Here is a 12095-nt window from a genome sequence, read left to right as displayed (position 1 = left end):
TAGATTACCCAAAAATGTAATCTATGAGATTATGTTACTGATTGCAATTTTTTTGTCATGTAATTTGCAATCACTACCTGATTACAATTCACAAGTAATCCTCCCAGCACTGGCAACAAATGGGCATATTTATGCATTATGGGTGAATCATTGATTCAACTGATTGAATGGTTTACAACAGAAACAATAAAAGTGAGCAAAAACGATCATTCACTTAAAAGATTTGGATTTGAAAGGTTTTGAAAAAAAACAAAAAACCTAAACAATGTCTGTAGAATAACAGTAAGTTGGCTTTAACAGATTGTTGTATTTTCCAAGGTGCGGCCAAGCAAATAAAACAAACCAAACACTTGACGTTCAAAAATTGGCCTGCTGACTTCCTCCTTAAAAAGTAAGGTTTGAAAACAATGACCAGCCAAACCACAGTGTGAAGCCGCGTTTGCAGTATTCGCACGTTTTGCTCATGTTTATTGACAGTGGATGAATGAATTACGACTACTATGTCGGGTATTGAACTACCGATTGGCAGAATGTGTTCTCAGACACTAAATACAGTAAGTTATCATCTGTTTTATATACATACAGTATGTGTCTGTATGCGTATTGTGTGCATTGCTTATATTCTTTACATAATGTGTTAAGTACAGTAGTAGGCTATCTCTTAGTAGTAGGCTATTTCTTTTTCAATGGATTTTGTGTTGAAGTTGCATATCACCTGAAAGGTTGAAAACCCCTGGTGTAGACTTGAGTATGTTTCTGGCAGGACTTCCTTCTGGCAGCTTCACCAGATAAACCAACATGGATTGTCATGTTGGTTCTAAGATGGTCTCGTTATCTTTTTGAGAATGTTTCCTTAATTAAATGTGTGTTGTGATGTGTGATGTCTCTTGTAATTAAACAAAACACAGTGACTTGACTGGTACTGTAGGTGTGGCTCATGCAAAGAACATAACCAAAAAATGCAGATGTGTCATCTGCAGGCAGTGTTCCCACACCTACACATTCAAGTTGTGTATGCTGGACAGCGAGGGTTAGTAGTGCGTGCGTGCGTGCGTGCGTGCGTGGGTGCGTTTGCGACAGGACAGATAGCTGTGTGTGGTTTGTTGTGTAAATTAGCTGGTTTGCATGCATGCTTAGGGGCTCCACAGACAAGGTGTCTCCCTAGAGTGATCCTCCCTGCTTTTAAATGTGTTGTTTAAGGGGTTATGTAGATGCTTGCATTTGTTTATGTGTACAGGGTTCATCAATAAGGATGTCACTATGGCCCGGAGCCAGTGTGAGAGACTTTTGGGCTAATTGACTGGAGTGTTGCTTGACCTATTGGGTCACCACTGCATTGTTACTACATCTTATGTTTGTTGATCATGAATCTGTGTTTTGTATGAATTTATAGTACAGAAACAACTACCAACTTTGAAATATCAATTCCTGTGAGGTATTGAACACTGTTGTTTCGAATTTTTTAAATGTCACCAAGGCGACATTATGTAGCTGGCTAACATAGATATTAAACTAATTCAAATTGCAAAAGTAACTTCCATGAAGCATCCAATAAAAATTTATAATAAAATTATAAACAAATTCAACATATGCCATAGTGTTCTTTGGCAAAACTGTGTTTGTGAATTTGTAGCTGAATATGGAGTTACATTTATAAAGAAAACACTGCTGTGTTTTTGTGTGTTTGTAAGCCATAAAGCCCTTGGGACTTTCTTCACATAGGCTTAAGGAGTCATGGTACTTTCCATACTTGTAAGGATCATGGCTAAAGTGTGCAAAACCTGGTTGTGAGTCACAATGAAGAATATGTTTTGCACTGCACACGCTCATGTAGGTAAACACCTCATAACCTCATCCACTTTCAGAATGGTCTTTCTTCAGCTTTGCGACCTAGTTAACTCTATGCCAGTTTATGTTGTGCTAACGGCAATATCCCACTAAATACTAATTATATTTATAGCAGTTCAATCTTTTTTTTTTTTTCTAATCCAGCAATTTAGTGCAAAATGAAAGAATCAGTATAATGCTAAATCTGCCATTAAAACATCATCTGAAATGCCACCTGCTGGACAAGTATGGAAGTATTTGAATGACAAACGTCTTTGAAAAAGAAAAACATGACGAATTGCACATAATAAAATATTAACAGTGCTTGAATTTTTTTGGGGATGCAATTTTACATGTTTTCTATATATAAGCTGTGAATATTTCAAATGAAATTATTTCACACAAAATTTCATTATTAAAAATTGCAAAGTTCAGTTCCAAAATATATATATTTTTTCATTATTATTATTAAAAATTTTATATTCAGTCCATTTTATCTCACTTTTAAAATTTGCCTCTTAAATACTGAATTTCCAACCGAATTTAACCACTGACATTTTTAGAGGTGAATTTGCAAAGCGAAATATAATAGATAGAATATTTCTTGTCGGAATACGGAATATTTTGGAACTAAACTTTTGATGGTGAATATTTATTCTAACATTTTTAATGATGAAATTTTGTGCGAAATATTTCAATTAAAATATTCATAGCTTATATATACAACCGTACGAAATTGCGTCACCCAAAAATCCAAGCACTGTTAATTCAATGCGTCAATTTTTATTTAATGCAATTCAGCGTTATTATTGTTTCAAAGACATTTGCCATTAATATACTCCCATAACTGGTTCAACTGCAGACACTTTTTCGAAATGTAAGTGAAATCTTAGGCTGTGTTCAGAATGTTTACTACTAGCTGACTACTGAAAAATTAGCTACATAGGATGTGTAGTGACTGCATTTTTCAAAAAGTGAATCAGAATGCAATATACAACGTTTCAAACACAGTATGCAACATTAATGTCACATAACCTTATCATGTTATATGTGTGACCTCCATATATCATATTGGAAATAAATATGGTTATTTTGCATTTTTAATGCAGTTTTGTGTATAAATGCCTTACCTTTTGTAAATCACTAAAATTATGAGTTAAAAATCACAGCTGTAATTACATTACTTAAACATCTAAGATTGTGCCACAGATGGCCGCCTCGGTGTGGAGCTCTCCAGTTCTTTTGCTGCTTTTGTTTGTTTGTCGTTTGTTTGTCCTGTGTTTAGTACTTTATTTCAGTTTTACCAGAGACAACCTGCACACGCAGACAATCTTTTACCAGTTTTTGATTATTCGATTATTATAAGTCCTGTTGGACATTTTAGTCAGAGGAGGAGATGTGCTGTACAAGCAATACAACATCAAAAAAAGATACAAATGTGGGAAGCGAGCCAGCACCTTGGTCAAACTCCAACAGTGTGGCTTTCGGACCGTGCTGCCAAGCATCCATCTAGCGAATCTCCGCTCACTTCCTAACAAAACGGATGAATGACTTCTGCTGACCCGCACAAATAATGACTTTGCAAATTCTGCTGCATTGTGCTTCAGGGAAACCTGGCTGAGTGAAGTCATTCCGGACAGCGCATTACATCTTCCGGACTTCCATCTGTTCAGAGTGGATCGCACTCCAGAGTTAAAGGGGAAAACGAGAGGTGGTGGAATGTGTTTTACGTTAACGAATGTTGGTTTACAGTTGTAACGACGTTGAAGAAGATGTGCTGTCCTAATTTAGAGGCGCTCTTCATAAACTGTAAGCCTTTCTACTCACCACGGGAGTTTTCCTTGTGTATTCTTGTGAGTGTTTACATTCCTTCACATGCGTGTGTGAGTGCAGCGCTGCAACAGCTGGCTGATCAGATCACAAACACAAAACAACAACACCCTGACACAATTATTATTAGAGAGAGATTTTAACAAGGCAAATCTCACACGTGAACTGCCCAAATACAGACAGCACGTTACATGCCCCACCAGAGACAGATATATATTGGACACTGCTACACAACATTAAAGGATGCTTACCACGGGTCTGTTGAATGCTTGATTCTGATTGGTTCACAGACGTTCTAAGTTGTGCAATAGGCCTTTTTCACAATCAGGGTTTTTGAACGCGGAAGGAAAAGTTTGCTGGGTAAACTTCGACAGCGGTGAATGGGACTGAATGGGAGATCACAGCCAATATTATTTTCACTTACCCATTTGATTCAAGACCACTATTACATTTCAGGGATTTTCCAGAAGAGGAAAAAATAGAGAGCGGTGGATTAAGACACTAAAATGGGAGAAGCTCGCAGCTGTGTTAATTCAGTTTTAAAACTAATTCCAGGGTAATATAACACAAAGCAGAATGTTATAAATTTACACTCAATATTAAACAAAATTATAATATAAAACATATGACGAGATTTACGCTGCTAAATAAGGTGGAAACGCATCATCACAGTTTTCAATAGCTATATGAAGATATCCAGGGTGAAAACAAATTACTGAATATTTTGGAACTAAATTTTGGAAAGTGAATATTTATTATACAGTTTTTAATGATGAAAGTTTGTGTGAAATGTTTTCAAACTGAAATATTCATAGCTTTAATATACAACGATTAGAAATCGCATCCCCAAAAAAGCAAGCACTGTTAATGCAATGTGTTTATTTTTCAATAATGCAATTCGGTGTGCCTTTTTTTCAAAGTCATTTGTCATTAATGTACCTCCATAGACAAGTCAAGTTGCTATGCATGTTGTGTGTGTGTGTGTGTGTTGCTATGCGGTTGCTAGGGTGTTGTTCTGGGAGTTTGCAAGTTGCAATGTTGTTGTTTTAGTTTTTTTTGTTTTTTACATGCACACCAGCTCTTTTTGTATTATCCTTGTGTTACACACTTATACATAAATGTCATAACCATGTCTTTGTTTTTTTTAGACAAGAAAATTCTCTTTTCCGGGAGCATATGTCCACTCTGGAGAATCAGTCTAAAGTGAAGGGCCTCTCGTTTACCTCCTTCCTCATCCTCCCTTTTCAGCGAATCACACGACTCAAACTACTTGTTCAGGTAAGAGCCAGCCAATTAAAAGTCTCAAAAGACTGGCAGAGAGTAGGGTGCCTTGGTAGCTCAGCGAGTAATGATACTGACTACCGCCCCTGGAGTTGCAAGTTTGAATCCAGGGTGTGCTGAGTGACTCCAGCCAGATCTCCTAAGCAACCAAATTGGCCCAGTTGCTAGGGAGGGTAGAGTCTCCTCGTGGTAGCGATTAGTGTTTCTTGCTCTAAATGGGGCGCATGGTAAGTTGTGCATGGATCGCGGAGAGTAGCATGAGCCTCCACATGCTGCGAGTCTCCGCGGTGTCATGCACAACGAACCACGTGATAAGATGCACAGATTGACGGTCTCAGAAGCGGAAGCAACTGAGACTTGTCCTCCACCACCCAGATTGAGGTGAGTAATCGTGCCACCACGAGGACCTACTAAGTAGTGGGAATTTGGCATTCCAAATTGGCGAGAAAAAGGGGATAAAAAAAGACTGCCGGAGAGAAAGATTAAGCCAATCAAATGCCTAGGACACTTTAGTAACGAGTCAGCCAATCAGAGTCTGCAAAAGCTGTCACTGTTAATAGTGGATTTCATACTGTTTGCAACCTGATTTTATCTATAAACCTGTGCTGTTTATGTGTATTATGGTTGAAAATAATGACCAGTCTGTCTTTATGTTCTAAATGTGTGCAAAACTGCTTCTTTATCTTCTAGAATATTCTTAAGAAGGTGGAAGAAAATTCAGAGAGAGAAAAGACTGCCATATTGGCTCATCAAGAGTTGGAAAGGGTAAGATTTGTGTTGCTAAAATCCTCAAAAGGATGCAGAAAGGTTGTGAAAATAGGTTTAGGGCTAGAGGATAGAAAAATCATTAGCCCTGTATAAAAACAATATAAGTCACTGGAAAGTTCCCAGCATGATAGAAAAACAAACATGTGTGTTTCATCACAGGGTGTGGTTATAAACCCTGACATTAGTATGTCTCTGGACTTTCACCTGTCGAGCACGTCTTACTGTGTTGTCATCAGCACCAAGGTTACGGTGCCACACCTCTTGTGGCTACCGGAACTCCCACAAATAGCTGTGCAATGGAATGCTGCTTTGTTCTCAGTTGTTTTTCTTTTAACATCTTAAAGTCATTACAAGTGTGATAAGTAAGAATGACTGTAATTGCAAGAAGACAACTCAAATTCTACTCTAGCTTTTCACTGCCTCACAGTCTAGAAATTATAATGGCGAAATTGATCCATGTTGTTGGTGACAGAAAAAACAAAGTTGACCAAATAGTTTTCCTAAAAATTGATGTCCACATATGTGGACAGTGAGAATAAGTTGTCTCTATAAAAAGCCAGTTTTTATCAAATTGTTTATTATGTTTCCAGAAGTGTTGTTATTCATGTTTTTGAGACATGACAGACATTACATCAGAAATTAGCACAAATGATTCTGATACAAAGTAAAGGCTAGCATCATCCAATCATTGGCATCCATTTTAAACTATAAGAATACATAATAAATTCTGAATCGATGTACTGATTACCATTGTCCCATGTCTGCCAAACACGTTGAGTGGTCCAAACATCTGCAGGATGCTCACTTGCTCCCTATTTAGTGCATGTCTTAACCTCCAGTGTGCTGCCTGTCTTCACTGGTCTCAGAACAGTTTGAAAGGCACCTTATTTTCATCCTATCTCCATATAAAGCCTTTAAAAGGTAAATTTTCTATTTTTTGGATGCATCCATTGATTCTCAATGTTATAAAGCACAGTAAATATAGGATATTTTAACTGAAACTTAGCATACAGTTCATGAATGTGGTCATTGTGTTTAACAACATTCTGTTTCATGCTAAATTGCTCAAATGTTAAAATTGGCATTTCTATGGCTGAAACTAGAGACTCTAATCTTTTGACTCAAACTGTTTTTTATATAAAAACTTAATAAGGTATCTAACCAGATGCTGTTTTGTTGCCGTTTCAACCAAACACAAACTCCTCTGCGATCGCTGACATGTTGTTTTGTCACATGACTTTACTGACATCCCAGAGTCTCCTGAACTGAGATCAGTCAGTTTAAATTAAATTAAATTAAATTAAATTATGAGTTGCTAAGCCAAAATTCAATTTCCACGCATGTTGACACAGGGTCGCATAAGGTTAAGAGCTCAGAAAAGGTGTTAGGTAACACTGGCTATGATAAATGACCAGTCCAAACCTTTGAGACCACTCATCAAAATGCTTGTAATTTGCATATATTTTCACTAAAAATTATATTATCAGCATAATACTGTTTGTGAGAAGGCTAATTAAAAAATGTACATCAATTTCTTAGTAGCTTACATTTGATTAGTGACTTACAAATAGTGCAGACTTTTAAATATTCCTTCATTTTATATCATAATATTTTTCTAAACTTTGTTTATGTCCTGGAAACAAATCACAGATTTTCAGTGTGGCCTCAAACGTTTGGACTCCCCCCATATTTAGAAGTTACTACCCAAGTGCCTTTAGCTGTTAAAGAATTGAATGAATTTACCTAGTCGGAAACTGGTAATCACGGAAATTCAGAAATGACTTATTTGCACCATAATGCTCAAGTCTTCAGTTCAAGGCGTTTGAACTGATCATATTCAAGAAGAAAAGCAATGTTGAATTATACAGTAAAGTTAATGCCCCAAAGAGCAGACCTGATCAAACAGCTCATACTGGTCCTCCCAATTGGAGCGAATCTTCTGTAATACGTTTTTTTTCAGTCAAACTTGTTCTTGTATGCGTGTGCATGTTTTTCTAATTGTGATGGCAACAGTTCTGAAGATGTCATCACAAGAATAGTAAAACCTGATAAACCAAAGACATTCCCACATGGAAATAACATTTAGGAATGGGCAAAATAATCGTCTAATTTTAGATTTGAAAACACCTGTTGCATTTCCTATAGTCTATAGTAATTCCAGTAAGCTAATAATAATATTACACTTCAATTGGCTGTCCCCACCAAGACGTGCGATATAAATGTACTCATGTGTGTGTGTGTTTGTTGCTTTTAGATTGTGAAGGAGTGTAATGAAGGCGTGCGGAAGATGAGTCGCACTGAGGAGCTGATCAGCATTGAAAAAACACTTGAATTCAAGTTAAAGGTACATAAAAAGGACACACAAAACTACTTTACTAAGTATAACATAAATATAACATATCAAATTATTCATCGTTAAAATGTCATACCATAACTCAAAACTGTCTATCGTTTATTGAACTGGTTAGATCATCTACCATTTAGGGTGACATTTTTTCCTTTCATCTCAGTAACAAAGTGTCCCACTTAACCTGTATTCACCCTCATGTCTGTCCAAACCATATGACTTTCTTCATAAAACACATAAGATGTTTTGCAAATTATCCAACATGCTCTTTTCCATTTAATAAAAGTACGTTTGAACCTCCTCTTTAATTGAATTGTTACATGCACCCTTGGTAAGCATTCTTAACTGTTGTATTTGATACACAACTAACTGTTGTACAGTCTCATCTTAGTAAGCCCATAATGTGTTGTTGTCACCTGATTTGCAGTCAGTGCCTGTGATTTCACACTCTCGCTGGCTCCTGAAGAAGGGTGAAGTCCAGCAGATGTCTGGACCCAAGAGCACTAGGACCATGCGCAGCCGCAAGCTATACCACCCCATTTACCTGTTCCTGTTTAATAACCTGCTGCTCATCACTAAACGCAGCTCCAGGTCAGTTGTCACATCATTCAAACAGCGCTAAAGAAGTAGAACATAAACTAGTGGTCGACAAATTTGAGTTTTTCTTTGGCCGATACCGCTAGCTAGATCGCAGTGTGGCTGATGGCTGATATACAGTAAATTCCTATATGTAGTACATTGCTTATCAAACGTTTGGACACACTGATTCATTCTTTATTATTATTATTTATTTTACTGTACATTCTTTATTCATTCTCTGCGATGTCTAAGCGTCACATTCTGATTAACATCAGCTAAACATCTTAAAAAGATTCATGAAAACATTCTAAATCATAAATGTCTCAAATACATCTGCTGAATGTCTTATTGACATCTGAGGGGAAAAGTTTTATAGAAGTTTTGCAGATCAGCATAGATATAGATGTCTGGGTGATGCTATCAGGGTACTATTTTCCACATTTTAGTATCCTCCTGAGACCCGAGCATGACTGCTGTGTGCATTTTCCATTTCCATTTTTGATTTGTAACTAGTAGCACCTAATAAACATAAAAAAATACAAATTCAGGGGCCTGGGTAGCTCAGCGAGTTTTGACGCCAACTACACCTCTGGAGTCGTGAGTTGGAATTCAGGGTGTGCTGAGTGACTCCAGCCAGGACTCCTAAGCAACCAAATTGGCCTGGTTGATAGAGAGGGTAGAGTCACTTGGAGTAACCTCCTCATGGTCGCGATTAGTGGTTTTCGCTCTCAATGGGGCTCGTGGTACGTTGTGTGTGGATCGTGGAGAGTAGCATGAGCCTCCACATGCGGAGTCTCCACGGTGTCATGCACAGCAAGCCACGTGATAAGATGCACGGATTGACGGTCTCAGAAGTGGAGGCAACTGAGACTTGCCCTCCACCACCCAGATTGAGGTGAGTAATCGTGCCGCCACGAGGAGGGAATTGGGCAATCCAAATTGGGAGAAAAAGGGGTAACAATTTTAAGAAAAAAAAACTTCTTGTGAAAATAATGTTCCTAAAAATGTATGTCCACATATGTGGACATCGGGACTAAGTTGTGAATTTTTAAATAATACTAAGCTATAGGGGCCTAGGTAGCTCAGCGAGTATTGATGCTGTCTACTACCCCTGGAGTCACGAGTTCGAATTCAGGGCGTGCTGAGTGACTCCAGCCAGATTTCCTAAGCAACCAAATTGGCCTGGTTGCTAGGGAGGGTAGAGTCACATGGGTTAACCTCCTTTTGGTCACTATAATATGTGGTTCTCGCTCTTGGTGGGGCACGTGGTGAGTTGTGCGTGGATGCTGCAGAGAATAGCGTAAAGCTTCCACAAGTGCTACGTCTCCGTGTTAACGTGCTCAACAAGCCACATGATAAGATGCGTGGATTGACGGTCTCGGATGCGGAGGCAACTGATATTCGTCCTCCACCACCCGGATTGAGGCGAGTCACTATGCCACCATGAGGACTTAGAAAGTATTGGGAGTTGCGCATTCCAAATTTTGGAGAAAAGTGGAGAGAAAAATAAATAATAACAATACTGAGCTATAGAAAGTCCGATTTTCTTTTTTATCAAATTGTTTATTATGTTACCAGGAATGTTGGTTATTCATATTTTTGAGACATTACAGCTGATTTTCTGTAAAGCTGCTTTGAATCAATGTGTATTGGGAAAAGCATAAATAAAAAAACAATATACCGTATATTGACTTTTATATTACAGTGTTTTTTCTGCTTTGGCAACAAAATATATCAATATTCTCTTTTTGCACTGTCAAACCAACAATTGCTAGCCAGTGCTAAAGCATTTAACCAATCAGAAATTAGCATAATACAAAGTAATGACCAGCATCGTCCAATCATTGCCAACCATGTTAAAATAAAAGAATACATTATAAATTCTGAATCGATGTACTGATTACAATTGTCCCATGTCTGCCAACCATGTTGATTGGTTCAAACGTCATCTGCAACCTGAAACTGAACACTTGACTGGAAGTTTTAATTGAATGAACTTGGCTTCATAGGTAAGCTATAGGATGCTTCATTGCTCCCTGTTTAGTTAATGATTTAACCTCCAGTGTGCTGTCTGTCTGCACTGTTCTCAGAACAGTTCTAAATGCACCTTATTTTCATCCTAACTCCATACATATAAAGCCTCCGAAAGCAAAAAATATTTCTCAACATGAAACTGCACTGTAAATATAGGATTTCTGATGAACACCTAGTGATATCGTCCACTATAGTGTACATTGTGTTTAGCAGTGTGGCGTTTCACGATTAATCGCTTACATTTTAAAAAATGGCATGTTGGATGACACTAGAGACTCTAACCTTTTGACTCAAACAGGTTTCAATGTCAAAACTTAATTAGGTTTCTTACCAGATGTATTTTTTTTGGCATTTCTTCCAAAGACAAACTCGCTGAGATCAGCACCATATTGTTTTGTCACATTACTCCGTGCGTTGAAAGTTTAACGCTTTACTGACAGCCTAGATTGTCCTGAACTCACATCAGTCAGTTTGAATGAAATAATTTCAAATTATTTTTAGTTTTGTAAGTAAATTAATGCATAGGCAAAAATTTTAACGCATTTAATCATAAGCCTCAAATAAGATTAATACAAAATAAGAAAATAGATTAATGCACATAACTTTTACAGTAAAACCCTATTGTATACAATATTTATTCAAAATTCACAAAATATATAAAATAGGAATAGTTTATTATCCATTGACTTTCGACTGTCAGTAACACTGACACAAGGGGTCACCAAAGCGGACACAATTATTGTCCAATGCTGATCATTTCAAAATGGCCATACTGTACTGTATATCGATTGATTGAATATATTGGTCTGTCACTACCATACATTTACTAGTCGTACTCCCCTATGTGCATCTTTTTCTGGGATTATTCTGTTTGACTTTTGGGTTATTAATTTGCTGTGTGCATTATTTGTTTTGTGCTTATCAGTGGAGAGAAGTACCAGGTTCTGGACTCTTGCAGTCGCTCCATGTTGAGGACTGAAGATCTGGAAGATCAGGGTCAAATGTTGGCTTATGCTTTTGTGCTGAAACTACTGGAGAACCAGGAGGACAGACAAGTCAGCTACATGCTCAAGACTGAAAGCATGTGAGAACACAATCCTAAAAAGTCCACATTAGAAACGATTATAATGGTGATTAGAATATGTATTTGATTTATAGAGTCGCAATGAAATGTATGGCACTGTGAATATTTACAGGAGTGATAAACTGCGCTGGATATATGCTTTGACTCCAAACCGCCGTACAAGGTTCCTCTCAACCAGTGCTCACCAACCAGGTAACACACAGGCACTTGAACAGCATCTACTTGTTTGAGATGTTGTTTAGTGGTCACATACTGTGACACAATGAGCTATGGCGATAAAGCTGTATCCCTGTCCTATTTCTAGTCTCTAAATCATATCTGTCTGTAATATTTGACTTATTGTTT

At 37.5% G+C, this 12095-nt stretch overlaps 1 protein-coding gene across 2 annotated transcripts in view; it reads left to right on the top strand.

Annotated features, from left to right (window-relative positions):
• Window positions 1–12095, top strand: part of LOC127630259 (ephexin-1-like) — a 35935-nt gene that overhangs the window by 22333 nt on the left and 1507 nt on the right. For both annotated transcript variants that reach the window (XM_052107751.1, XM_052107750.1), the window contains 6 exons: window positions 4806–4935; window positions 5629–5703; window positions 7961–8050; window positions 8481–8644; window positions 11592–11750; window positions 11863–11942. In XM_052107751.1, the coding sequence (XP_051963711.1) occupies window positions 4806–4935; window positions 5629–5703; window positions 7961–8050; window positions 8481–8644; window positions 11592–11750; window positions 11863–11942 (698 nt within the window). The remainder of the gene's footprint in view (window positions 1–4805; window positions 4936–5628; window positions 5704–7960; window positions 8051–8480; window positions 8645–11591; window positions 11751–11862; window positions 11943–12095) is intronic.

This window comes from Xyrauchen texanus, chromosome 36, assembly GCF_025860055.1.
Source record: "Xyrauchen texanus isolate HMW12.3.18 chromosome 36, RBS_HiC_50CHRs, whole genome shotgun sequence".
Classification (NCBI taxonomy): Eukaryota; Metazoa; Chordata; class Actinopteri; order Cypriniformes; family Catostomidae; genus Xyrauchen; species Xyrauchen texanus.
This window is presented reverse-complemented; position numbering and strand designations above follow the sequence as displayed.